Here is a 25,953-nt window from a genome sequence, read left to right as displayed (position 1 = left end):
GGGGACTATGGTATTGAATGCTGAGCTGTAGTCGATGAACAGCATTCTCACATAGTTCCCCTTCCTCTTGTCCAGATGTGATGCTGCTGTGTGCAGCACATGGGCTATGGCGTCCTCCGTGGACCTGTTGGGGCGATATGCAAATTGCAGAGGGTCCAGGTTGATTGGGAGGGAGGAACAGATGTAGCCCTTCACTAGCTTCTCAAAGCACTTCATGGCTATGGAGGTGAGGGCTACAGGGCGGTAGTCGTTGAGGCAAGCGGGCGTAGATTTTTTGGGTACAGGGATGATGGTGGACTTCTTCAGACAGGTGGGGATGACGGCCTGTTCCAAGGACAGGTTGAAGATGTCAGTGAATACCGGGGCCAGTTGGTCGGCACAGACTTTTAGGACGCGGCCGGGGATGCCGTCCGGTCCTGCTGCCTTCCTGATATCCACTTTTTTAAAGATCCGTCTCACCTCATGCTCTGTTACCCTGAACACTGAGTCTCCATCAGCAGACCCCCCCCCCCCCCATTGCCGTGGTTTGTAGGCTGGTGTTGTTATTCACAGCCTCAAACCTCGCATAGAAGGAGTTGAGATCATTTGCTAAGGAGATGTCACTGTTCAGTTTGAGGGGGGTTCCTTTGTAGTCTGTCATTGTTCTGAGGCCCTGCCACATGCCTCTAGAGTCAGCCTGTTCAAACTGAAGTTCAACTTTATCCTTGTAACGCCGTTTTGCCTCTATTACTGCTCTCCTGACGTTGTATCTTGCCATCTTGTGTTCTTCCATGTTGCCTGTCACCAGCCCGGTGTTGTATGCTGATGTGCGCACTTTCAGAGCCTCACGGACGGATTTGTCTACCCAGGGCTTTTGGTTTGGGTAGATATTAATTTTGGTGGTGGGGATTATTACTTCTACCTGAGTACAGACATAGTCAATCACCGTTTCGGTGTATTCGTTAATATTGGCTGTGTTATCACGGAGTACACTCCATTCTGTGCTTCCCAGCACTGCTTGGAGTGACTCTACTGACGTCACGGTCCAACGCTTAACCTCTCGCGAGACCACCGGCGTTCGCTTGAGACACTGTTTGTACTTAGGCAAAAGAAAAATTGCTGCGTGATCGCTTTTACCGAATGGACTAAGAGCCTGTGACTTGTACCCATTCTTAAATTGCGAGTATACATGGTCTAATATGTTCTCGCCTCTGGTGGGACAGGTCACATGCTGATAGAAATTCGGCAGCACCTTTTTAAGACGCGCGCTGTTGAAATCCCCCAAGACCAAAATGGCCGCGTCAACGTTAGCTGCCTGGAGTTTGTTTACCTCGTCGTGAAGTTTTGAAAGTGCGACCTCAGTGTTCGCGTGTGGTGGAATGTACACTCCGATGAGGATGATGGACGTTAACTCTCTTGGGAGGAAGAAGGGTCGACATTTTATCGTGATAAACTCCAGGTCTGGGGAGCAGTGGTTAGACATTTCTTTTGTGTTGCCTAAATCGCACCACTCCTTGTTTATCATGAAGGCAATGCCGCCTCCTTTCTTCTTTAGTGACTCTAATGCCGTCCGGTCTTTTCGTAGAACGAAGAAGTGGTCTGCCGGTTCTATTGCATGATTCGGGACATCTGGACTCAGCCAAGTTTCTGTGAAACAGAGGACGTTACAATCCCGAATGTCCCTCTGGAATTGGATCCTTGCTCTGATGTCGTCCAATTTGTTTCCTATCGATTGCACATTGGCCAACAATATGCTGGGCAATGTGGTTCTGTGTCGTTTGGACCTCAGTCTGTTCCGGACCCCGGCTCTCTTTCCTCGTCTTCGCGGCGGCTTTTGTCCGTGGCCGGCATAACAAAGGATCTCGGCAGGCCATTTCTGCTGTTCAGCGATCCGATCCAGAGAGCAATCCAAACGGTAAGTTTTCCTTAATCCAATGTCAATGATTGACTGACGGTCATACACATATAATGCACCAACAGTTGGTGCAAATAAAACTCCTAATACTATAAAAATTAACAAAATAAAGCACAGTCTCGTCGGAGCGATCAGAAAGGCAGCCATCACAGCAGCGCCAGTTCAAGCAATAAGGTTGGGTGAATTAGGCCATTGTATAAAAGCATTAAATCACTTGAAGTCGTGTGTTATACTCATTAGATCACGCCTAGGGGGGGCTAACAACACCCCCTAGGCATGATCTAATGAGTATAACACACTCCTGCGCGTGATGTAATGCTTAATTATCACACCCTTACTGGACTATATGTAAAAAAAAATATATACAAACTATTCATACTTGTTCATACTTCAATGTTCATACTTTTTGCACACTACTGCTCAATTGCACAGCCCTGCTAAATATTCCATCCCACTGTATTTTTATTCTAATTACCGTACTTTTCGGACTATAAGCCGCGGCTTTTTTCCCCATTTTTTCGACCCTGCGGCTTATATAACGGTGCGGCTTATATGTGGACAAAACCCGAAAATCGAAATATTGCTTTTTTTACTGCATTGAAATGTTATTTATCCTTATTTGCTAAACTTAATACAACTTGTAAATGAGTTAATTCTTGTTATTTGTCCGACAGTATTGTGTCCCAATGTCATTCTCTGTAGAGGTGGGAGTCATTCTCTGTAGAGGTGGGAGTTATTCTCTGTAGAGGTGGGAACTTAAAGCTCAATATAAGAGGCCATGCACCACCACCCACAGAATCGAGAAAGAGCAATCAATCTGTCAATCCTTTCCGTGATCCGGGCCGGGTGAGGTTTCCCGTGTTGAGTCAAATTAAGCTGCAGGCTCCACTCCTTACATATGGTAATTAAACATTAAAACACATGCGGCTTATAGTCCAGTGCGGCTTATATATGTACACATCATTCAATTTAGCTGCTGCGGCTTATAGTCAGGTGCGGCTTATAGTGCGAAAAGTACGGTAGTGTATACATTACTGACCACATTGTGCACAGCCCTGGCCTATAAAAAAATGACCGCCGTTAATCTATTCTCAAAGTTGGGTCTGGGAGCCAATTACATTAGCTGATGTATACCTGGTCGAATTACTCTGTGTGTGTGTGACTGTGTGTGTGTGCCTTTTGATTGGCTCTAACACGTGCATTCTGCAAAGACCAGCCCCGATCTGCCTCTGATTGGCTCTGATCATCACCCTGAAAAATTCGTCTAGCATCAACTTTCCGAATTGAAACGATAAATAAGCACAGAGTCTCATACTGGTTTCATAATACAACGTTTACGAATGGACGTTTGGATTAAACAAAGTGTATGCAGTGCTGCTTTCCCAGCGGAACACAAGCTGCTTAATGTTACACAGGTATGTTATGCACGTTAATTAAGCTAGGTAACGTTAGAGTGCAGCTAACGTTAAGATAGCAGGAGCCGTCAGCCAACAAAGTTGTTTCAACAAATGTATTCACAAAATGGATTAGCATTCAACCATTATTGAAGCCTCCGGGCCGTGACCAGTAAGTAGGTACTACTACTCAACCGCAGCAATGTGCGCTATGTGCCTTATCATTATATGACGACACACCAGTACGCAATGCTGTGGAGAGGTACATGGTAGAGCCAAGTGCCAGCTTGGATCAGTGTACTGTCCACTGAAGTGGTGGTCAGACCACACTGCTGTCTATGGTAAGCTGGCCCACATTGCCCTGAAGTACTTGGGGACCCCTGCCTCAACTGTCCCATGCGAGTGACTGTTCTCTTTATTAGGCCATATTGTACAGAAGAGGAGAGCTACCGTAGTTTGTCACCAGCCAATTTCAACAAGCTGGTCTGCCTGAGTGACTGGTGGAAGAAGGAGAAGTAGAGATTGGACTGATTGAGTCAAGCCATGTCACATAGCTACTGAGTGACTGTACTGGTAACATTATTTGTGTTCTGAATAAAACAATTAATTAAACACAAGTACATCTTATTGAACATTATTTTGATATTTCATTACCAATTATCATAACAAAACAGCTTTTTCAAACAGTCTGTAATGCACTTTGGAAACGGGAGATTGGCTCATGGTGTAATGGGCCACCTGGCCTGAGAAACGTAAGGAGGAAAGAAAAGGTAAGGACTTACTTCTGGTCATTATTTGGGTAGAACACACATATTTTGAATGCCTTTGGCAGACTTCAAATGAGCCATTTTAATCTAGATTAATCTAGATTAACTCCAGGATTGCAGATAGATTAATCTAGATAAAAAAATTGATATGCCCATCTCTAATAATTATATCATATTCTATTGTGCTTCTATTTTAATTTAGTAATTCCTTGTATGTGTAAACTATTTGGCAATAAAGACCATTCTGATTCTGATTCTGACTACTTTACCCTCATTAGAAGGTAATAGTGAGTTTCTTCACATAGAAGAGAATAGAATAGAATACACATTTCCTGTAGATGTGTGCTCAGGGGTGTCTTTTGTGTGTTACAGCTAATGTACAAGGCTTGAAGGCATTTTATATCGGCTACCAATTTTAGTCTGGGAGTGAAAATGTAGAATTTAGTAGACTTCATCTGTTACAACATGGCCCCGTCCCAAACACTGTCTGAGCTGCCATTTTAAATCATTACTATGATACAATATTTGAATTGAAGGGCCTAAGCCTTCACCTAGGGGCCATATTTCATACACTTTTAGTATTTCCGGTTAGTTTAGGTTTTAGGGATACATCTCCAGTAGCATTAAGTGGTTATGGGTTGCAAAATAAATTCTGTCTATCGTCAATCAATCATACAAACGTCCCTAGTGAAATCAATTCTTGGAATACTAGCCAGTAGCCAATGTTTTACTCATACTTAAGTAAGATTTTGTCCAAGCAACACTACTACTGAAACTGAAAATCAAACATATATATTTCTGTGTTTTACATTACATTCATGCGTTTAGCAGCCTTTGCCCAGAGAAAATCACAAAGTGCAACACTTGAGCTCTCGCTTCTTGTATAGCACAGCATGCAGCCAAAATCTGGCTAACCTCACTTGTTTAACCATTTTTGAAAGGAAAACCGCCTTGGCGTCAGCCGGTACACTGGCTTTTCTGTAGCTGACTACTTGTTTTAAACCCGGGAGAACCAACAATAGGGATGCTATCAAAGTACTATTACATCCAACAACCACAAGGGCCTGAGGTGCCATATCAGAAAAAAATAATCATTCAGAAACCATGAGGAGGAGATGCTTCCTTCCACGAGACCACAAGGAATCTCCCTCTACTTTTTCAATCTTTTAAGGGGCAAGAAGAAATGATGCTCACTGCATGCGTTTGGGGGGGGGGGGGGGGGGGGATTAATAAACAATAACAGTAAAACAAAGAAAATATATAAAAAGGTAACAGTGACTGAGAGAGAGCGAGAGGAAGGAGGAGGCCATATTAATTAATATACACATTATTTTTATATATATTTTTTTACATAGCTTTTAAAGTAGAGTAATAGGACTGTTACTGTTACTGACTGTAGCTTTAGTTTTTAAGACATAAGGAATAGGACAGTTGCTACTGACTGTAGCTTTAGTTTTTAAGACATAGAGGAATAGGACAGTTGTTACTGACTGTAGCTTTAGTTTTTAAGACATAGAGGAATAGGACAGTTGTTACTGACTGTAGCTTTAGTTTATAAGAGGAACAGGACAGTTGTTACTGACTGTAGCTTTAGTTTATAAGAGGAACAGGACAGTTGTTACTGACTGTGGCTTTAGGTTTTAGAGAGAGAGAGAGAGAGAGAGAGAGAGAGAGAGAGAGAGAGAGAGAGGAGCATCTTGACCTCAAAACAAACCGAGAGAGAGAGAGAGAGAGAGAGAGAGAGAGAGAGAGAGAGAGAGAGAGAGAGAGAGAGAGAGAGAGAGGAGAAACACATTCTATGCAAGAAAAAAAAACACCAGCATCAGCATCAGGACACACAGTGGTCTATAGCAGAACCCTCCAGGACCAAGACACTGTTGCACAACAGCCACCTCTTGTGCACCTTTTGGCCCCGGCCCCGGGGCAGCTCTCAGCCCAGTGTGAGAGGTCCGGAGGTGGACGAGACACAGAAAGCTCTTTGTAACCCGCTGGCCGTCGGTGTGTCCACACACTGTCAGCGAAGCATCTCCCCCTGATATGATCATAAATCATCTGTTCAAAAGGAACGCCGCAGTATGAGTCCTCACCTTCCTTTTACATGACCTCCGTAATTACCTTCTCACAAGGTGCCTTCTGCTGCGCCCCCAGACAGACGGAAAAACACAGAGGTAAACATAACAGTGGCACTCGGCCGGGGAGGGAGGGGTGGGGCTTTCTGGATGTCTGTGACCAGGACACACTGGGGGGGGGGGGGGGGGGGGGCAGTGGGGGGGGGGGGTGGGGGGGGGGTCTATAATGGATGTGAGGGGTGGTGAGAATGAGAATGTTAGCTTTCCATTCCAAACCAGACCAAATACACATTGACCTTATGGACGCCACACCAAGAGATCAAAGCCGGTCAGAGCTTAAGACCCAGACAAAGAGTACACACAGCACAGATCACTCTGTTGTTTTGACCGTGGCGATACTCTCAGAGACACGCACACACACACACACACACACACACACACACACACACACACACACACACACACACACACACACACACACACACACACACACACACACACACACACACACACACACACACACACACACACTGCAGAATATACACAGGACAAGGAAATATATTTCCTAATATTCTAATCGCTACAAAAGAACGCGTCGCACACACACACACACACAAACACACGCACGCACATGCACGTTTGTTTATGTGAAATATGGGAACATTACATAGACGTACATGCATTCTGTAACTAACCCTAACCGTATCCCTAACCATAACCATAACCTAATCATAACCTAATCATAACCTCATTTGTGTTATGGGGACACCCAAATTGGTCCCCATAATGTTTTTGGTACCCATTGCGTGAGTGTGTAAACAGGTCAGTGTCCCCTGTAGTATAGAAATACAAGTACACACACACACACACACACGCACACGCACACACGCACACACACACAAACAGCATCATTTACCTCCACGAAGACTTGCTTATCTTCAGAGACGGTGTGGAAGCGCTGGGACTCTGCGTCGTCGTCCCGGAACAGCTCGGTGTTGTACAGGTTCATACTGAACGTCACGTTGTTGCTGTTGACGGGCTCCTTGGCCGGAGGCCCCGGCACGATCCTGGGGAGAGATCCTGGGGTTTCCTGGCCGCTCTGATACGTGCAGTTGAACTGGAGGGAGATAGGGGAGACGGCCGGGGCCAGTAAAAACAACATCAGCGGGAAACCCAGAGTCCTCCAGTGAGAACCTCACCCCTGTAGCCGCGTGTCAGCATTCCGTGTATTTACATACCGGATACAGAGCTCATATATCTGTGGTTTTATTACGGCAAGACGGATAAGGTGGGGTCTAGATCCCATGGCCCGGGAGGACGTTTTTAAGTGCATTTCTAATTTATGGGCAGCGGGGAGCGGTTAAGGTCAGGGATGGGTTTAGATAACCATCGGGGTCAGGGATGGGTTTATATAAACAACCTTTTAGGTGAAGATTAATATGAGTTATGCAGCTTGGCCAGCGAGTGACGACCTACAGTACCTTCCAGCTCACAGACTCAACGTCCCTCCGGGTGATGGGATCTAGAGACCCAACCGATAGATAAGGGCTGTGTGTCCTTGTTCCCGGCAAGAGGAAGCGTCGGCAGGGTCAACCGGGAAGTGCCGGGGGTTTCCGTACCAAATCTTTTCCAATGCGGTGAAATATCATCAAATCATTTATTTTGTATAGTGCTTTTCAATGACCCAAAGTCGCTAAACCCACAAGTAACAGACAACAAATACAGGAGCCAGTAGGGGAGACAGTCGGGAAGTAAGTAACCGAGGGGGGCAGGAGAGGAGAGATGGTAGGGCAGGGGGAAAAGGGGTGGTAGGTTGGAGGAGGGTGGTTATGGGTAGGGAAGGTTGAATGCTAGGGAGAACAGGTAGGCTTTGAGTCGGGATTTGAAGGTGGAGAGTGAGGGAGTCTCTGATGGTCTGAGGGAGGGTGTTCCAGAGTCGGGGTGCAGCACGTGGAGAGTGAGGGAGTCTCTGATGGTCTGAGGGAGGGTGTTCCAGAGTCGGGGTGCAGCACGTGGAGAGTGAGGGAGTCTCTGATGGTCTGAGGGAGGGTGTTCCAGAGTCGGGGTGCAGCACGTGGAGGGCTTTAAAGGTGAGGAGTAATCATTTGAACTGTATGCGTTCCTTAATCGGGAGCCAGTGGAGAGAGTGGAGGACAGGAGTGGTGTGGTCACGGGACCGGGTGTTCGTGAGCATAAATGTATTTGATGTTGAATCTACCATGAATTTAACCAAAGGGAGGAGGATGATTGTCCTTGTTCCGTCCCTGGGTGACAGAGGCAGCGCCTTTCTGAGTAGGGTTGCACGATACACCGATACCCAGCTGTTAAACATTTTCCATTACTCTATTTCATTAGTATGGATACTTTTAGAATAATAATAGCCTGGTTGTGCTATTTTTTATTTAATTTTTTGATCAAATCTTTATTAATTTTCTTTTTTCAAAACAAGACAAGACACAACACCATACAGTAATAATAATAATAAACAACAATAATAGACAGGACTTCACATGACAATAACAGTAGTAATAATAATAACACAAAATGATAATAATTGGACTAACAAAATAATAAACAGAGTATAAATTAAATAAGTCGCCACTTAAATTCTAGGTAAGGAGTAGGAATTAACCCCTTTCTGTATAGTGAACCTCCTGAGCACCCTCCATCTCCAGATCCGGCAGCCACGGGTCTCAAGCCGGAGGACCCACCGTCCGGCGCCCCCGCAAGCCAAAGCACCACGCCTCTTTGATGCCTCGACCCGCAGAGACCCCGAACCGCGGCCCCCCCCGGCCCGAGCCCACAGCCACCAGATCCACAGCCAGAGGGACCCGAAACATATATATAATTAAATATATAGGCAAAAACTAAATCAAATACATAAAACCAAAAAGAGAAATAACAGACATGAACACTCGCTCGTCCCCCGTCCCCCCCCCCCCCCCCCTCTCACCCCAGGACCCCAACGTGAGACATTCATATAATACCTTATTCGATACTCCAAAATTCCAAAGTTATATGCGTTCCTTTAACTTTTCCACTGCAGCCAGCCAGATTGCGATATTGGCTTCATTAACACCTATAACACGTGCAGTGGATATCTCTAGATAAATGACATCAAGATAGGTGAGAATCCATACCTTCGGACATAACTTATCTGGTTGTATCCAGCGTGAAGCAATACATTTTTGGTGTGTGTGAGTGTGTGTGTGTGTGTGTGTGTGTGTGTGTGTGTGTGTGTGTGTGTGTGTGTGTGTGTGTGTGTGTGTGTGTGTGTGTGTGTGTGTGTGTGTGTGTGTGTGTGTGTGTGTGTGTGTGTGTGTGTGTGTGTGTGTGTGTGTGTGTGTGTCTGTGTGTGTGAAAGAGAGAGCGCACGCTTTGCGTAGTGGGCATGTCAACAGTGTATACAGAGGTATTTTCTACATTGTCTGTTCTTGATTCTGCCTAAAGCAAAGACTCCACAGTGTGAGTGTTTCACTCCATTAGTGACCAGTGCGAGAAAATTATTCTGGTTTTAGAACAAGTATCGTGATACTTAGGCTGGTATCGCTATCGAAGTCCAAAATCTTGGTATCGTGACAACACTATTTGTGAGAAGCACATACTATCTGAACCCGAGGTGCCCCGAGCAGGGGGGGGGGAGAGAGAGAGAGAGAGATAGAGAGGGAGGGAGAGAGAGAGAGAGCTCTGAAAACAGGGTCTCTGCTTCTATAGGCAGCCCACATACAATCTCTCCTTTGAGAAAAACAGGAGAGAGAAAAGACCCGAGACACTTAGTGGACGGATGCGAGCCCCGAGCAGGAAGGGAGATAGGAGATACCTATAGGAAGGAGCAGCGAGAGGGAGAGACCAGGGACGATGAGCCGTCAAGGGTAAGAGGTGGAAGAGGAGTGAGGAGAGAGAGGAGGAGAAACACTGAACTTCAAACGGGAGGGGGGGAGGGGGGGGATCAGTTCAAGAGCAGTTCAAGAAACAGACATCATGGGGGAGACAGTGAGAGTGCTGAAGCCAGATGAGGCTTTACTAGCACCGAGGGACTCTGGGAAATGGAGTTTCTCTTCCATCTGGACATGATTTAAACAGAGAGGTATACGGTGGATGATCATCAGCGGTCTTACCTCTCCAACCGTGGCCCTCTCATGAAATGCTGCTCTCCGGGGCGTCCGTCCACTCAGCAGGCTCGACACGCACACTGTGTACTTCTTGGTCACAGATTTTAATCCCCCCCCCCCAACCCTATATTTCCTGGCACATCCCACTATATATTATCTAATAAAGGAAAAAGTAATAATAAGAAGAAGAAATTAAAGGTAGAATCTGTAATTCTGTCAAACAGCAATCTCTAGATAAAATAACTTTTCTTGGTTTTGCACTTTGTTTATATTTCTTTGTTTTGGTCTGATTTGTGGGTTGGAGTCTAGTAACTTATTATACTGTGACTTTCTCCATACCTCTTGCGGCAGAGCATGCAGTGTGGCCAGCAGTAGCAACCCCTCCCCTATACCCACTGAAATTCAACACACTTGTCTAGATGCAAAAACGTAAACATAGTACCAATAGTTCCAAGCGGGGGCTCTTTTGCCTAGAGGTCACCGTTTGACAACATCAGAGATTCTACCTTTAAGTGGGTCTAGACGTCTTACCACTATGGAGGACTGGTGTTCGGTGGGCTCCAGGAAGGTCCTCTCCACCTCGTCCGTGTCCCTTGGGAAAACCACGTCTCCAGATTCCTGATCCTCGTAATCCGGCCCGCCACTCCCATCCTTAGGCTCGGAATGACTTATTAGGATCTGTGAACCGCAGGAGGAAACAAGACCATTCAGAAGAGATCCGCTACACTGTTTCCTTTTCTTTGTAAACAACTATTCTATTAATGAAATTATAATTATAATTATAATAATAATAAAGATGTGAAGCATTCTCACAGATTGAACTGGTAGGGCGGGCCATACTTTATTTTTTTTGGAAAATCAATCGAGTGGGGTGTCTAAAATATGTGTTTTTTTGTGGGGAATTCAAATATGGGATTATTTTTCTAATCGGATAACTCCTACCTACATTGTTTTGGATTTCAAAATGGCCGATTTGACAATTTTTCACCCCTTGGCCATACATGGATGCCAACATGAATCTGAAAGAAATCCTAACATGCAAGGTGTCTAAATGATGTGTTTCTTAATGGGGAATTCAAATATGAGTTCATTTTTGGGATAGGATAACTCTAACCTACATCATTTCGGATTTCAAAATGGCCGATTTTACCATTTTTCACCCCTTGGCCATACATGGATGCCAACATGAATCTGAACGAAATCCTAACATGCAAGGTGTCTAAATGATGTGTCTCTTAATGGGGAATTCAAATATGAGGTCATTCTTGGGATAGGATAAATATAACCTGCATAATTTTGGATTTCAAAATGGCTGATTTTACCATTTGAACCCATTGGTATTGTATTACAAAATTGCAAAGATAAAAAATATATGGGAAATCATTTATAATGACAAAGCCATCAAATGTATTAACAAGTGAACTGTATATAACTGGATACAACTCCAAAGATCAATAATAATAAAACTAACAATAATAAATTGTCTTTGTAATGCACACAAACACCTAAGTGCTAAATCTCGATCTCCTGACTTCTTGAACTTTGCCAGGTTCCAATATCTTGATTGGACTCATTCTTGGATGGCAAGATCTCCTACTGTACTGCTTTAGCCACCAACCTACAAACACAAACTTAAAGTCAACGTCAGCCATAAATAGGTGAGCTCTTTCCAGAACTACTCAGCAGAAACCTCTGTAACCATTTTAACAAACGTCTCAATGTATTGAGAAAATCCATGGGGCTCCATCAATCCTCTATCTTCTTAAATTTGATCAGGTTGCACAAGTCCTGCTTGGATTCATTCTTGGACATCAGCCTCCTGCTGGTCTCCTGAGCCCTGATCCCTCCATCCCTTTTTTCTTGTGAAAAGTACTTAGCAGAGGCCTCAGTCACCATTTTAACAACCCTCTCGATGCTTTGTGTGTGGCAAGGCCAGTCGAGAACCTCCATGGAGGTGTTGATTAAGTTCTTCACCTCGGAGGTGCTTAGGGAGCAGGTGAGAGGTGGCTCTGACAAATCTTCTGACCAGCTGATTAAGCCACCAATGCTGGAAGCGTCGCTATTGATGTGAGGTGTTCTTCTGATCCTGACACAGGAGTCTCCCAGCTGAGTGTCTGGATCCCCCTCTCCCCTGATGGCCAGGATTCTCTCCACCCCCTCAATTCTCTCTTTTTGATCCTCAGAGCACAGCAGTGTTTGGAGGATGGCTTCACTGTGGGCATACCAAGCAGATCTTCTCACAACATCCAGCACCTCCTTCCTCTGAGACTTGAGGCAGTCCAGCTGAAACAGGATGTTCCTAGGCCCTTCGATCCAGGAGTGCTTGACCTTCATGTTGAACCAACATGGATAATACACTCCAATGATGAATTCCACAATGCATTGTAGATTATTCAGGTTCTTTCTTTTAAGTTGATGCTTTGACACCCAGAGCCTGAGGAGTCTGTTTGCTGTGGTGAGCCAGCGGCTGTGGTCCAATCTCCAGCAGAGCCAGCCTTGCAGAAAGCACTCCATCCCTGATTGCACAGACCAGCTTATAGCCATAGTGTTGATCAGTTTAGAGATCTTGAATGATCTTCTCAGGCAGCTTGATCAGCGAAGGGCCAAGAAAGATCCTGGTGAAGTTAGGATTGATCTCCAAGTCTGTAACAGAATCAAGGAGCTGTCCTATTGGTCAAGTCTCCTCCAATGGCCCACAAGGTCTTATCAGAACCTCTCTCTTTCAGCCAGGCAAACAGGACCTTAGCTATCTTCTCTGCATGGGACTCCTCTTTAGTTGCTTTCTCTGGTGTAAAGTGGAACAGATAGTTGCTGCCAGGCTCACTAGCAACACTATAGTGTTCTTCCTTGATCTTTGCAGGAAAAGATTGGTCACTGCCCTCAGCTTCCATCATCACATTGGTCATGTCAATCCGCCCATCAAAGAGGATACAGGAAATCCCCCCCTCCTCCCTGCACTTCTCCTCAAACTCTTCCCCCAGCTCTTGCATCAACTATTCTTGTGCTCTCTTAACCTTGTTCTTATCAATCACTTTACTTGTGTCATCTTCTAAGATGAGTCCTGCATCAATCAGAGCTGCAGTTGCTATAGCTGCAGTTGGCCTTAGACCTATGCCATACCTTACACTAGCAAGGGCGATGTTTGGAATCTCATCATAATTTTTCCGTAGCTTTGCTGAAGCTGCAGGGTCAGTTTCAGGAATGAGCTCAACTTCAGGGACTGTAAGGAAGCTCTGAACATCCTTCCTGGCAACCTTGTCTGCTGCTGCAAAGCTTTCTTCTTTGCCCCTTCTCCTTTTCTCTGCCTTCTTTTCCATCCCCTGCCTTTCCAATGTTTTAAGAAGATAGAGGATTGATGGAGCCCCATGGATTTTCTCAATACATTGAGACGTTTGTTAAAATGGTTTCTGCTGAGTAGTTCTGGAAAGAGCTCACTTATTTATGGCTGACATTGACTTTAAGTTTGTGTTTGTAGGTTGGTGGCTAAAGCAGTACAGTAGGAGATCTTGCCATCCAAGAATGAGTCCAATCAAGATATTGGAACCTGGCAAAGTTCAAGAAGTCAGGAGATCGAGATTTAGCACTTAGGTGTTTGTGTGCATTACAAATACAATTTATTATTGTTAGTATTATTATTATTGATCTTTGGAGTTGTATCCAGTTATATACAGTTCACTTGTTAATAAATTTGATGGCTTTGTCATTATAAATGATTTCCCATATCTTTTTTATCTTTGCAATTTTGTAATACAATACCAATGGGTTCAAATGGTAAAATCAGCCATTTTGAAATCCAAAATTATGCAGGTTATATTTATCCTATCCCAAAAATGACCTCATATTTGAATTCCCCGTTAAGAAACACATCATTTAGACACCTTGCATGTTAGGATTTCCTTCAGATACATGTTGGCATCCATGTATGGCCAAGGGGTGAAAAATGGTAAAATCGGCCATTTTGAAATCCAAAACAATGTAGGTAGGAGTTATCCTATTAGAAAAATAATCCCATATTTGAATTCCCCACAAAAAAACACATATTTTAGACACCCCACTCGATTGATTTTCCAAAAAAAAAAAAGTATGGCCCGCCCTATTGAACTGGTCTTACACAAAGTGACATGCCTGTGAGCCGCCACTAGGGGCAGAGTGGTGAAATGTGAGTGACTGAATGAATGAGCGACTGAGCGAGTCAGTTAGTCATAGAGGTGCTTCGCATCTGAAAACGCCATCCTAGTGTTACAAACAGTGTTGCAACTTTTGGTATCGACATGAACTCCTTATGTTCATGTATAAATCTGCATACATAAACCATACAACATAAATAGATAGCACACACACACGACACACGTACACAAACACATTACACTCAGCGTCTGGACACGTCAATCGGCAACATTTATGAAAACTAATCGAAGTATTTATAACCCCACCGATCCCTCCTTCGCCTATGACTACTACCATATTGTCTTTATACCTGTATCACTGTACATAATATTACAACTCTGTACATACACTCAAGTAGTACTCATTTATATATTTTAAACCCAGTTTAATCACTTGTACATTGTATATTACTATTGCACTTTAAAGTTACATTTGCACTCTTGGATGCCAAACATCTTTTGGTTGTACTGTACTTGTGCTGCCAATAATGACAATAAATATCAATCTAATCTAATCTACGGTGATAAGCGGCTCCACTTTCACACTGATCCGTTCCAACATCGTCTCAATGCGGCTCGGTTCACGAGCGATGTTGCTTCATTCGGGGGAATTCAGCGTATTAGTGTTAAGAGATCTGAAACCTGCGAGAGTGTTGTGTCAAAACATTCTCCACAAGTTGGAATTAGGAACGTGGGAAAACATCCAGCGGTTTCGAAACAGCGCTCTGGGCAGACGCATGGAAACAGGGTTCACACTGGAATTCCTTGAAAACAGCCTATTTTTTAACAAGGTGCTTAAAAAGTCATTGAAATTCAAATGAACCATTCGCATTGAATGTTTTGTTCATCCATGATCAAATATTTCTGAATCAAGAAATCGTTTTTTTCTGTTCTCTTTTAATAAAATCTGACGAGTCGCTGTCTCGCGCGCTCCAACTGCTTTTCCTCATTTCTTTGCGTGTGATGCTCTAGCTGGCAGGCAGGCCAAGAAGATGCTTAAAAAAAACAGCATTTAAAAGTGAATTGTATCCTTCGAGTGATATCCTTGAAAATGAAAAATAGTGCTTGGAAAAGTACTTAAAAGTCCTTGAATTTTGTTTTGCAATATCTGTGGGAACCCTGTGGAAACTCCTCTCTCTGAACACTACAATCTCTTTGTCCATTCCTCTGGGCCTGCAAGGGTTGGATGTGAGTGGAGGTTGTTTTGTAAAAAAAAAAAAAATTAAATAAAGGTTTAAACGAGGTGACAGCGTGGCCTCGTTGACCTTGATTACGTCTCACGGGGTAACCCGTGACGCTGGCTGACCCTCGCTGGTGCCCCTACTTAATTAAAATAATTGATCGCAGGACGGGGCAAACAAAGACCCCAGAAATAGAAGGAGGTAGTCTTTTCATGTGCAGGGACATCAAATTAGACTTCAAGACTTCAAATTAATTAGTTTTGACCGGAGGTCTTAGGTTATCGCCGTGTCAACGGGAGAAGACAAAAGACAACCTTGGACATGCGCCCGGTATCGGCACGCTGGACTGACGAAGTGTCCCAGAAAAATGTGTTGTTCTAAAAAATCTCCCTCGACAAAATGATCTGAAAAGGCCTGAGAGGAAGTGATTGTTTGAGAAAACACGACCGACACGCATTCCATGTTAATGACGGCGACTCCGAGGGGACGTCCGACACGGAAGACGGAACCCCCGTGAAAAAGTGCTTCGGATGATTTCAGACAAAACGGGATCTACTGTTTCCCCCCCGTGTTTATTGTGCTGACTGGTGCTGGTGAAAAGGGGTCAAGTTCTCCAGTATACAGTCACACAGTATGCAGGGATGTAGTGTAGTGGAGGAGTACACCCACCTAAACCCAGTCTACCCAACTTTTTAAGCTGATATAAATGGTTATGATTGAAATTAATAGAATATATCTCATTATGTCAGATGAATGCAGAATTCAATGATTTTTTTTTAATAATAATTAATACTATTCTAGGAAGAAAAATATTTTTAATATATTGGCGATTATTGTTGTTACTGTGCCGAGAGTTAATAATAATAATAATAATAATAATAATAATAATAATAATAATAATAATAATAATAATAATAATAATAATAATAATAATAATAATAATAATAATAATAATAATAATAATAATAATAATAATAATAATAATAATAATAATAATAAACTTTATTTGTATAGCACCTTCCATGCAAGAATTGCGGCCCAAATTGCTTCACAGCAGTGGTGTAGACACAAAATAGACATAGGCATAAAGTTGGCACAATTATATAGACAGACAAGAGTTCATTGTTTTACCAATCTTTGATTTTACCAAAGTAATTTGACTTGTTATAGGCAAACCAGTAGGTCACAACAACGGTACATTGAGAGTCAAGACGTCGTCACTGTACAGACGCTGCTGTACTCACTGAGTTGATGTGGAGGACGGCTGAGCTGCCCAGCATGGGGTACACAGTGGTCTTACACCCAGCGAGGGGGGTTTCCAGAGTATAGTGGGTGGCGTTCACCGTCGCCTTGCATTCTGGGTCTTGGAGAGTGAGGTTGGCGTGAGGGAAGCCGTTGGCCTGCGGACAGAGAGTCGTAAAAAAAGCAGAGTCAAAAATTGGATGCAGATGAGAAACGAGTTCGACTTTAACAACTCATTTATCAAAACTGTAAAAGAGTAAATGTAATTGAATTAAAAAGAAAAGTCACTTCTGCAACAACTGGGTGTTCCGATTCCCAGGCATAAACAAATCCCACAAGGTGGTCGAGCTCCAACTCTTAACGATTCCAAATGACAGCCTATGGTAGTTTCCACACTGTGTGATGTGGTCTGATTGTGTTTTCCCCGTGTTCAGGCGCCCAGTGTGGGGCACCATCACACCCACTTCAATGCCCGCAGTTGGTCGAGAAGGAAACCATGTTTCAATACAGTGATGTCATGACGAGAACATTTCCCATGCCAAGGGGCGACAGTGGCTCGGGAGGTAGAGCAGTCGTCTGGCAATCCGGAGGTTCCCCGTTCGATTCCCGCTCCTCCCGGGTAGCGTGTCGATGTGTCCTTGAGCAAGACACTTAACCCCTAATTGCTCCGGATGAGCAGGTTGGCACCTTGAATGGTTGCCTCCGCCGTCGGTGTGTGAATGTGTGAGTGAATGGGTAAAAATGTGAGTAACAAATTGTAAAGCGCTTTGGATAAAAGCGCTATATAAAAAAGCAGCCATTTACCATTTACTATGCCGCCTGGTGGACCCGTGTCATATCACGAGCAGAGAACATAATTTGAATTCAACATCAGCCTAAATGTCTCCTAAACATGTGTTTAGTGTTTGGTGTTTAATATGTACAGTATACGCCATGACGAGGCTTGTGAAAAAGCCCAGAAACGCCACTCCCGTTTCTACTCAAAACAGCAGACTTATGATATAAATATAAATATAAATGGTGCATTTATATAGCGCTTTTATCCAACACGCTTTACAATTTTTGTTCCTCACATTCACCCATTCAGTCACACATTCACACACCGATGGCGGAGGCGACCATGCAAGGCGCCAACCTTCACATCGGGAGCAATTAGTAATTATTTTGTATCCACTTTTTCTCCCCATTTTCAATTTTTTTCCCATCCCAATTTTGTATTATCCAATTCTTCCCTCCCCTGTCTTGAACGTTGCTAGACTATGCCTCCCACTGGCTGTAGTGAGGACAGAAGCCTTGCATCACGTGTCCCCTCCGGTACATGAGGAGGCAGCCTGTCGCATCTTTTCACCGCAGCAGCTCGAACTCTCAGTGGCGAGGAGTAACGCGTGGGAGGCTCATGCTGCCCCCGATACTTCCTGCTTCCGCCGCACCGGCGTCACCAAACCGACCTGTAGGAGTCGCTGTCCACAACGTCCAATCCCCACCCACCGGCTTTCCCACCCTCTAACACTGCCAATTGTGTTAGTATGAACGACCGGCCAGCCGGTAGCAACGCCGAGAGCTGGGCTCGATACCAGCATCTACTGCATTAGTGGCGCCTTGCCCACTGCGCCAATCAGCCGCCCGCGACAGCTCTACCTCCTGAGGTACGACAGACGAAGGCTTCCTATCCGCTCACCTGCAGACTCTCCTTGTCGACGCTGACCACCATCCTCGTCTCCTCGCACTGCACAGTGACGCCCACGTCCAGGGCCCCCTGCTGCTCCTCGGGCTCCCCGCCTCCCCAGGGCCCGTCGTGCAGGGAGGGGGACAGCGGCAGGTAGGGGAGCCCCTGGGCCATGGGCGGGGGGAAGGGGAAGGGCAGGCTGGAGCGCGGGGGCAAGCCGCCGGCGCCCGGGAGAGGGTGGATGTTGCGCAGGATGGAAAGCTCTGGGGGGAACATGCTGTCCAGAGGATCCACCACATCTGGAAGTCGCCGGCACACAGAGGCACACAGGTTAGAGACCCGTGAGGCCTTTCTTTTTTACGGGCCGTGGGAACGACACAGGAGGAGGACCATAAAAAACGCTTCACAATTTCACGCTACTCTTTTTATGGGGGACAGTGAAATCGGGTCATCAATAACAACGCCTGTTCATCTACACTGTGGGGGCCGCTCCTCTGGCTTATGTGTTTTATTTCTTAATACACCGTTTCAATTTACAATATGCAATTTAGTAATTTAGCTGACGCTTTTATCCAAAGAGACTTACAGATTGTGAACGACAAGTCAGCAGGAGGGGTACGTCTCTAGCTAAGGGTCAGTGGCATTGTTTGTCAAATAGTATCAAGCTTGAGTGTTACACTCCGAGTGCATAGTAGTATAGACATATTAGCAAGCTAGGTAGTAGTATAAGAATAGTAGCATAGTAGTAGGGTACATAAAAGTAATACAAAAAAAACAGTAAGTAAGAGGGTTCGTTTTTTTATTTTTTGTACAAACCAAGCACTTTCCTTCCACTGTATTTTCAGATCAGGTCGTGAACAGGATGTTGTGTTTCTTTCCTATAGAACAGGGGTTCTCAAACTTATTTATACCACGACCCCATTTTATTTAGGATTTATTTTTTGGCGACCCCACACTTAATTTATCGCGTAATTTCAACGTGGAATTAAGGAATATCAAAATAAAAGCACACGTTGTTGAACTTGATCATGCATATTTATTAGAACATTTAATTACAGCACTATGTTATCAATACACATTTATAAAACGAGGCATATGTAGGCATAAAAAACTAAATATTTTTTTTCTTTTTTTTCCCTAATACTGTCACCTACCCACAACCCCACTTTGGGTCACGACCCGTACTTTGAGAACCGCTGCTATAGAACATTCTGCTTACCAGGCTGCCGGAGGCGGAGGCTGAAGTGGTTGGCCACAGGAGTGCTGGTGTAAGAGGTAACTGGGCCAAAGTCATGGTCCTCCGCCCACTTGATCAGAGCCTGCGACCCAGAAGGCAGGTGCTGCTTGGGGCTTTTCGACACTTGCATCAGCCTCTCCGTGTTCGGACTCATACCCACGGTATCCGAGGTCTAGGATGAAAGAAACATGTGGCGCGCACGTGTTATCCGGAGGCTCTCGTGACGACATATATACTTCCGTGATATAATGTAGCTTGTTAAATTCTTTGCAAAACAACCCCCAAAAACATTCCATGTTGTCGAGTGATGGCGGTGAGAAAAGGAACATACATTAGTAAACAGTACAGTCGATTCGGTCACAAGGAAAGGAAAAACCCCCTTCTTAGTTTGACGGCCTAAGGCTACGTCTTCGTGCTCAATTCAGATTTATTGCTCAGATCTGATTTCTTTGTTTGGCTGTTCACATTATTTTTTAAGTGTGGCCAATATCAGATTCCATGGTGAACTAGTCACGCTCCTGAACTGACCCACATGCGCACATGAACAATAATGATGATGGACGTAAACATGGTGGACACTGAAGTCATAGCTTATGGTTTAATGTACAAGTTGAATGCAGTGGAGGCCAGCTAATTAAAACAACTTCTGATTTAGGAACACAAGTGGCCCACATCAGAATTTAAAAGATCAGGTTACATGTGATTTATGTTGTTCACACTGTTGTGAGAAAAACTGATATGAGTCACATATGAGCAAAAAATAAATCAGATTTGTGTCACTTTTGTCAAAAGTGCACCTGTACTCGTTTTAATAAGTGAGCGGTATTTTCCAGTAACCTATATCTCTGCTGACGTTTCGTTTACCTCGCCTGACTGAGCGTTATCTGACTGCCAAAAAGACAACAACATTCAGCTTCAAAAGCCGCCACAACCACAACCCACAATGAAAGTGTAAGACTATTTGCTTTCATGTCTTGGGAAAAAGCAAGACATGCTTTGCGTTCAGGCATAATTTATCAAGCAGTTACAAGATAACACATGCACTCTCATGCTTCTGCTTACTGGAGAGGTTTGTGTACAAGTGCCAAAGTGTTTATTTTCGTATCTCGGAAAGTAAGACACACTTTGCGTCCAGGCTTTATCACGGTTACAAGATACCAGGTATAGTCTCCTGCTCGCTGGAGAGTTTTGCACACAGTGCAACGGTACGAGAACGTGAGGGGAAGTGCGTGTCTTAGACCCATCGATCGCGAGGCTCCAATTGATTTCCTTCGAATTCCTTCCTCCACGCTAGTAGTGTGAGGGAGGACTAACCGCTTCCCAGAACCACTTCCCAGAACCGCTTCCCACACAACCATCGTGTGCTGGACGACCCGGCCTCCAACGGTAGCAAGGCTTTGATTTCACAAGGCTACCATATCACTTCCATATAGCTGATATTCTCCTGAACACACTCTAGCTGTTTCCTATTGATACACACACTTTGAAAAGAAGACACACTCACACTCTCTCTCCCCCAGACACATGTGTACGCACTCTCACACCGACTGATGCTCAACCTTAAGCCTATGGTTCTGTGGTGAGGAGGACATGTGATAATCATCAACGATCTGCGTCTCGAGATCTCACGGAGACGTCGCCGAGAGGGGAGCAGACCTCTGGCGAACTGCAGACAACATTTCCTCAACCATTTCTTCAGCTTTCCTCAAGTCGGGCCTCTACTACGGTTGAAGATAGTCGAGGAAATAGCATCCGCAGTTCGCTAGAGGTCTGCTCTCCTCTCTGTGACGCCACCCGGAGGAATTTCTCGAGACACCGATGTAACGTTGGTGAGTTACATGTCTGATTATATTTAGTACTTCAACAAAGCATTGGAACATAATATTCTTTAACTAATTTGTTCCTAATGTAGTTCCTAAAGTAAAGTGTCGTCTTATAGCCAATAGTCAAATTCCCTCATTCCTCGAAAAGGGTGCACTGAAGTAGTGTATAGGGAGGTGTAGTGGTTACGTCATTGGTGTTTCCCGCGCGGTCCACCCTCCTTGAAATTGCAATGTATTTCCAATGGACCCATTTCTAAATTGTCTCGTTTAAAACAAATAAAGCATGAACATTGGCATGGTGTACCTTTCTGTGTGTATTCATCCACAATCTATAGCTCAACATGAATAAATTCGCAATTAATCGTAAAAGTAGCAAAATAATAACGTTTATATTTTCATTCACTGAGGAAGTACACTCACTTTGGCGCTGCTGACTGACGTCACCACAGCGTGGACTCTTGGCTGTATTAGGCGACAGCACTGAACGACAAGTTCAAGTTTCAAGTTTCTTTAATAGTTGTCATACAGAAGTACAGAATACTTTTATACAAAATGCTTCTTACTGTTGCGCTCCAGAGACTGTGCAAGACAAGATAAGTATGAAATAAAATAACATAGTAAAATTAGAAGTAAAAAAAAAATGAGGTCACAGTGTTCAGTTTAGACATATGTACAATGTTCGATGCAGAATAGACGTAGTTACCATACAATATACAATACTGTGCAGTGTACTAATATACAATACTATATAGTGCAAGGCAGAAATGGAGAAATGGGACGAGGTGCAATTTAGGTACAATTCACAGTAGGTGTACGAGTTGTAGTGCAAATCCTTTATCAATAAATATAAAGTGTAAGTGTGTTTGTGTGATCTAGTGTGGAGAGTGGGTGCTGCAGTGTGTTGTTTGTTTGAGTGAGTGTGTGCGTGTGGGTGTGTGTGCTGTGTGCATTTGATGGTTGTTGCATAGTGATTATTGTTCGTTTAGCAGCCTGATGGCCTGGGGATAGAAGCTTCTTCTGAGTCTTTCTGTGCTCGCCTTAAGACTCCGGTATCGCTTGCCTGACCGCAGCAGTTCAAAGAGGCAGTTGTTCGGGTGGCTCGAGTCCTTAATAATTCTCTTAGCCTTCCCCTTGCACCGCTTGTTGTAAATGTTCTGGAGGGTGGGAAGCCCCACTCCAATTGTGCGTTCGGCTGAACGTGTCACTCTTTGTAGTCTGCTACGGTCTTGTGCAGTGCTATTCCCAAACCAGGAGGTGATATTGCCAGTCAGGATGCTCTCTATTGTGCATGAGTAGAAGTTCCTAAGGATCTTCTGACTGACTTGGAACTTCCTTAGGCGCCTGAGGAAGTAGAGGCGTTGTCGTGCCTTCTTCACAACACTGTCAATGTGTGTGGTCCATGTCAAGTCCTCGGATATGTGGGCTCCGAGGTACTTGAAACTGTTCACTCTCTCAACCGGTGCCCCGTCGATGCTGAGGGGGCTGTAGTCCTTGACCCCCGACCTCCTGAAGACAGTCGTTCTACTTGTAAGTGTAGTTATTTTTTTAACAACAAATTAAAAACTTTATAACTAACTTTATTTCAACCAAAAATGCTCAAACAATAATGTTAGTGATAGAAGAGAAGAAATTTTGTGCAAAATGGAAAGCTTGGCAATGTTCATGAGGCAGAATTATTACAATAGCCGATAATGCATTTTCCCAATGGGTGGGCCGCGCGGGGACGTCAGACTACACCTCCCTACTGTAGCCCGAAAAGTTGACTCTGAGAAATAGCATTGAGCCATCAGCCACAGTGAACGGAGGAGTGAATGGACCGACTTTCTTCCACTTTCCCTCCCGAGGTGGCTTTGCCGGTTCACTGCACATAAACCACATTTAATAAGATTAAAACTCACTTGACAAACTAGCCACTGGCTGTCAAGTAACGGCCCCAATATCCTATTAACGGAAGTCTTTGAAGTTTGTAACACGAGCGAGCGTGGGATAAAAGTGAAGAAGGATGGAGGCCTGGGGGGCTGAAGAGTGTTTTCACATCAGTAGGACACTTCCTTCACGCCCTACACCCTGCATGGGCGTTTCCCTGGGAAAACCTGCCAGATATTTGCATCGAGGATCCAATTGTCAGTGTTCCGAATCTATAGACCTGCAGAAACTTAAAGGAATTGAATTGATTGATTGAAAAGTTTATTAACAGATTGCAGAATGGGTACAGTACAGTACAGCTCAATACATACAATTGTTAAGAGGATGCAGACCTGAGAAAGACTTTCGTCTTGTTTCCATCAGGGTCCCCCATTTTCAATTCATCATATAATGCCGACATTATGGGAAATGGTGCTCACCAGAGTCAGACAAGAAGATGGATACCAAATTCCTCTCTGTGCGTTCAGTAGAAAGCTATCCGGCTGCAAGCTCACCTAGCCTAGCACAAATGAATGGAAGCGGATACGGACTGATGAGCCTAGGTGTTGGCCAAAAACACCACTCCTGGAGTTTTAAGCTAGGCTAGTGGTCCGTATCCGCTTCCATTCACTTGTGCTAAGCTAGGCTAGCTTGTAGCCGGATAGCTGCAATTGGTATCCATGTTCTTGTCCGACTCTGGAGAGGACGGTAAGCGCATTTCCCATAATGTTGGCATAATGTTGTTTCTCATCCTCCCTTTTTAGTTAAATACTGACGTGGAAGTGGGGAGAAGAGGGGAGTGGAAAGAGGATGAGGTGAGGCTTGTGGCTGAAGCACGCTGGGAAATTAACGTTTGTGCTTCTATGTGCCCAATTTAGTTTGTTGTGCAAGGCACGTCTATTCCATCTTCACAAGAGGCCAACTTTTCAGTAGTATTAGTAGATACCTTATCAGTATCATGTTGTACCTACTATTTAATGCATGTATACGCATGCATGCATGCAATGGTACACTATGCAACTTGAAATCTCCCACCGTTGAATGGATTCCCCACCAGAAGTCTTTTGCTCCCGCTTTGTGCTGGTCTGTACGTTTCACAGTATATATATATATATGCCTGGCCCCTGGCATAAACTCATGCAGCCTGACTTGATGCAGAGCAGCGGCGAGGGGGCAGCTGTACAAACACCCTGTGCGCCTGGCAGAAGTGCAGTGTCATGGCTGGCAGCCCGCCCATATAGGAGTATCAGCGTTACACAGTGTGGGAACCTAAACAGAGGTCAGCACAGGACCTATAGAACAGAGCTATGCACTCTGGGCAACGTGCAGGGGGGGGGGGGGAGGGGCTCCGGGAAAAGTCCAGATGTCACCAGACTCGTAAGCAGAGGGGTTGGAATCCGTTAGGTAATTTAAGATATTGTTGGAAAAGTCTCTTTGGGTTTTTTTTAATGCACAACATTCCTCCACACTGCTGTACAACACGGCTTAGCATTCCAACCCCCGGGAGCAAATATGGTCATTGGTCAGCTGCCAATCCCCCCCCCCCCCCCCCCCCCTGTCTACCTTAAACCAAACTGTTCTCCATGAGTCGTACGCCTCGCTTCTGTCGATTCCTGCGAGCTTTGAGTAACAGATTATTGTAAATGTCACAAGTGAACAGACGGCAGTGCATAACGCGAGGTGAATAAATACGCCTGACGATACTCTACTGTAGATAGTGCAAGCCTGCAGGACGTGATATACTGCAGAAGGTTTGGCCACTGATTCTGTTGTACTTTGACGAGGTCCAAAAACACCCCTGTCTGGTGAAACCTTAGAAAGGATGGTGCCTGAAGCATAAAGCGCTCAGAATTCACGTTATGATTGATGGCAAACAGGTCGGGCTGCTATGCGCCGCACTAAAAATACTGCGGTGGTGTCGGCCTATGAAAACGTCCTGAACGCCCCCATCCCTCACCCCCTCCTCTTCCTCTCTGGCTCATTCGATTACGATGACAATCCCTGGAGCTGTCAGGATGAAATTTCACAGTTCACCCCCCACCACCACCCGCCCCCACAGAACCCCGTTACCCCACTCGCCACTCCCCACACCCTGCCCTCTGGCAGAGGGACCAGGTGCAATTCAACACACCCTCTTATTTTGACAAATTTATTGGTCAGCAGTATAAAGTGGTGACACGTCTGTGTGTCCGTCTGTCGCCCCCGCTCGGGCCATGTGTTGTGACATTAAACTGTCAAGTCGCCAGTGAGGCGCCAGCGGTAAATTGCTTTAGTGAAACCTATAAGAAAATAAAGGCCCCTCAGACAAAAAAGCCTCTACATTCACGGTTAGGACGTTCTAGAAAATGGAAATGGTTCCGTCTCGGTCGGAGGAACTCACCACTACGTCCAGCCTGCCGATCACACTGTGGGCCTTGATGACCCAGTTGACAGACCTCCTCGCACTTGAGCAACAGGATGACGTCACGGTGCATCGGTACGTCAGCCTCCTGAGGCC

The 25,953-nt window shown here is 44.8% G+C and overlaps 1 protein-coding gene across 1 annotated transcript in view; it reads right to left on the bottom strand.

Annotated features, from left to right (window-relative positions):
* The window catches only part of tgfbr3 (transforming growth factor, beta receptor III), a 131,562-nt gene that overhangs the window by 13,108 nt on the left and 92,501 nt on the right, over positions 1 to 25,953 (bottom strand). The window contains 7 exon segments of the mRNA XM_084308389.1: positions 7,025 to 7,241; positions 10,768 to 10,914; positions 16,828 to 16,983; positions 18,504 to 18,790; positions 19,711 to 19,900; positions 25,837 to 25,893; positions 25,895 to 25,945. Coding sequence (XP_084164515.1) covers positions 7,025 to 7,241; positions 10,768 to 10,914; positions 16,828 to 16,983; positions 18,504 to 18,790; positions 19,711 to 19,900; positions 25,837 to 25,893; positions 25,895 to 25,945 — 1,105 coding nt within the window.

Source organism: Notolepis coatsorum (assembly GCF_963971535.1).
Source record: "Notolepis coatsorum genome assembly, chromosome: 2".
Taxonomy (NCBI): Eukaryota; Metazoa; Chordata; class Actinopteri; order Aulopiformes; family Paralepididae; genus Notolepis; species Notolepis coatsorum.
The sequence above is the reverse complement of the archived record's forward strand: the minus strand, read 5'-3'. Positions and strand labels throughout refer to the sequence as shown.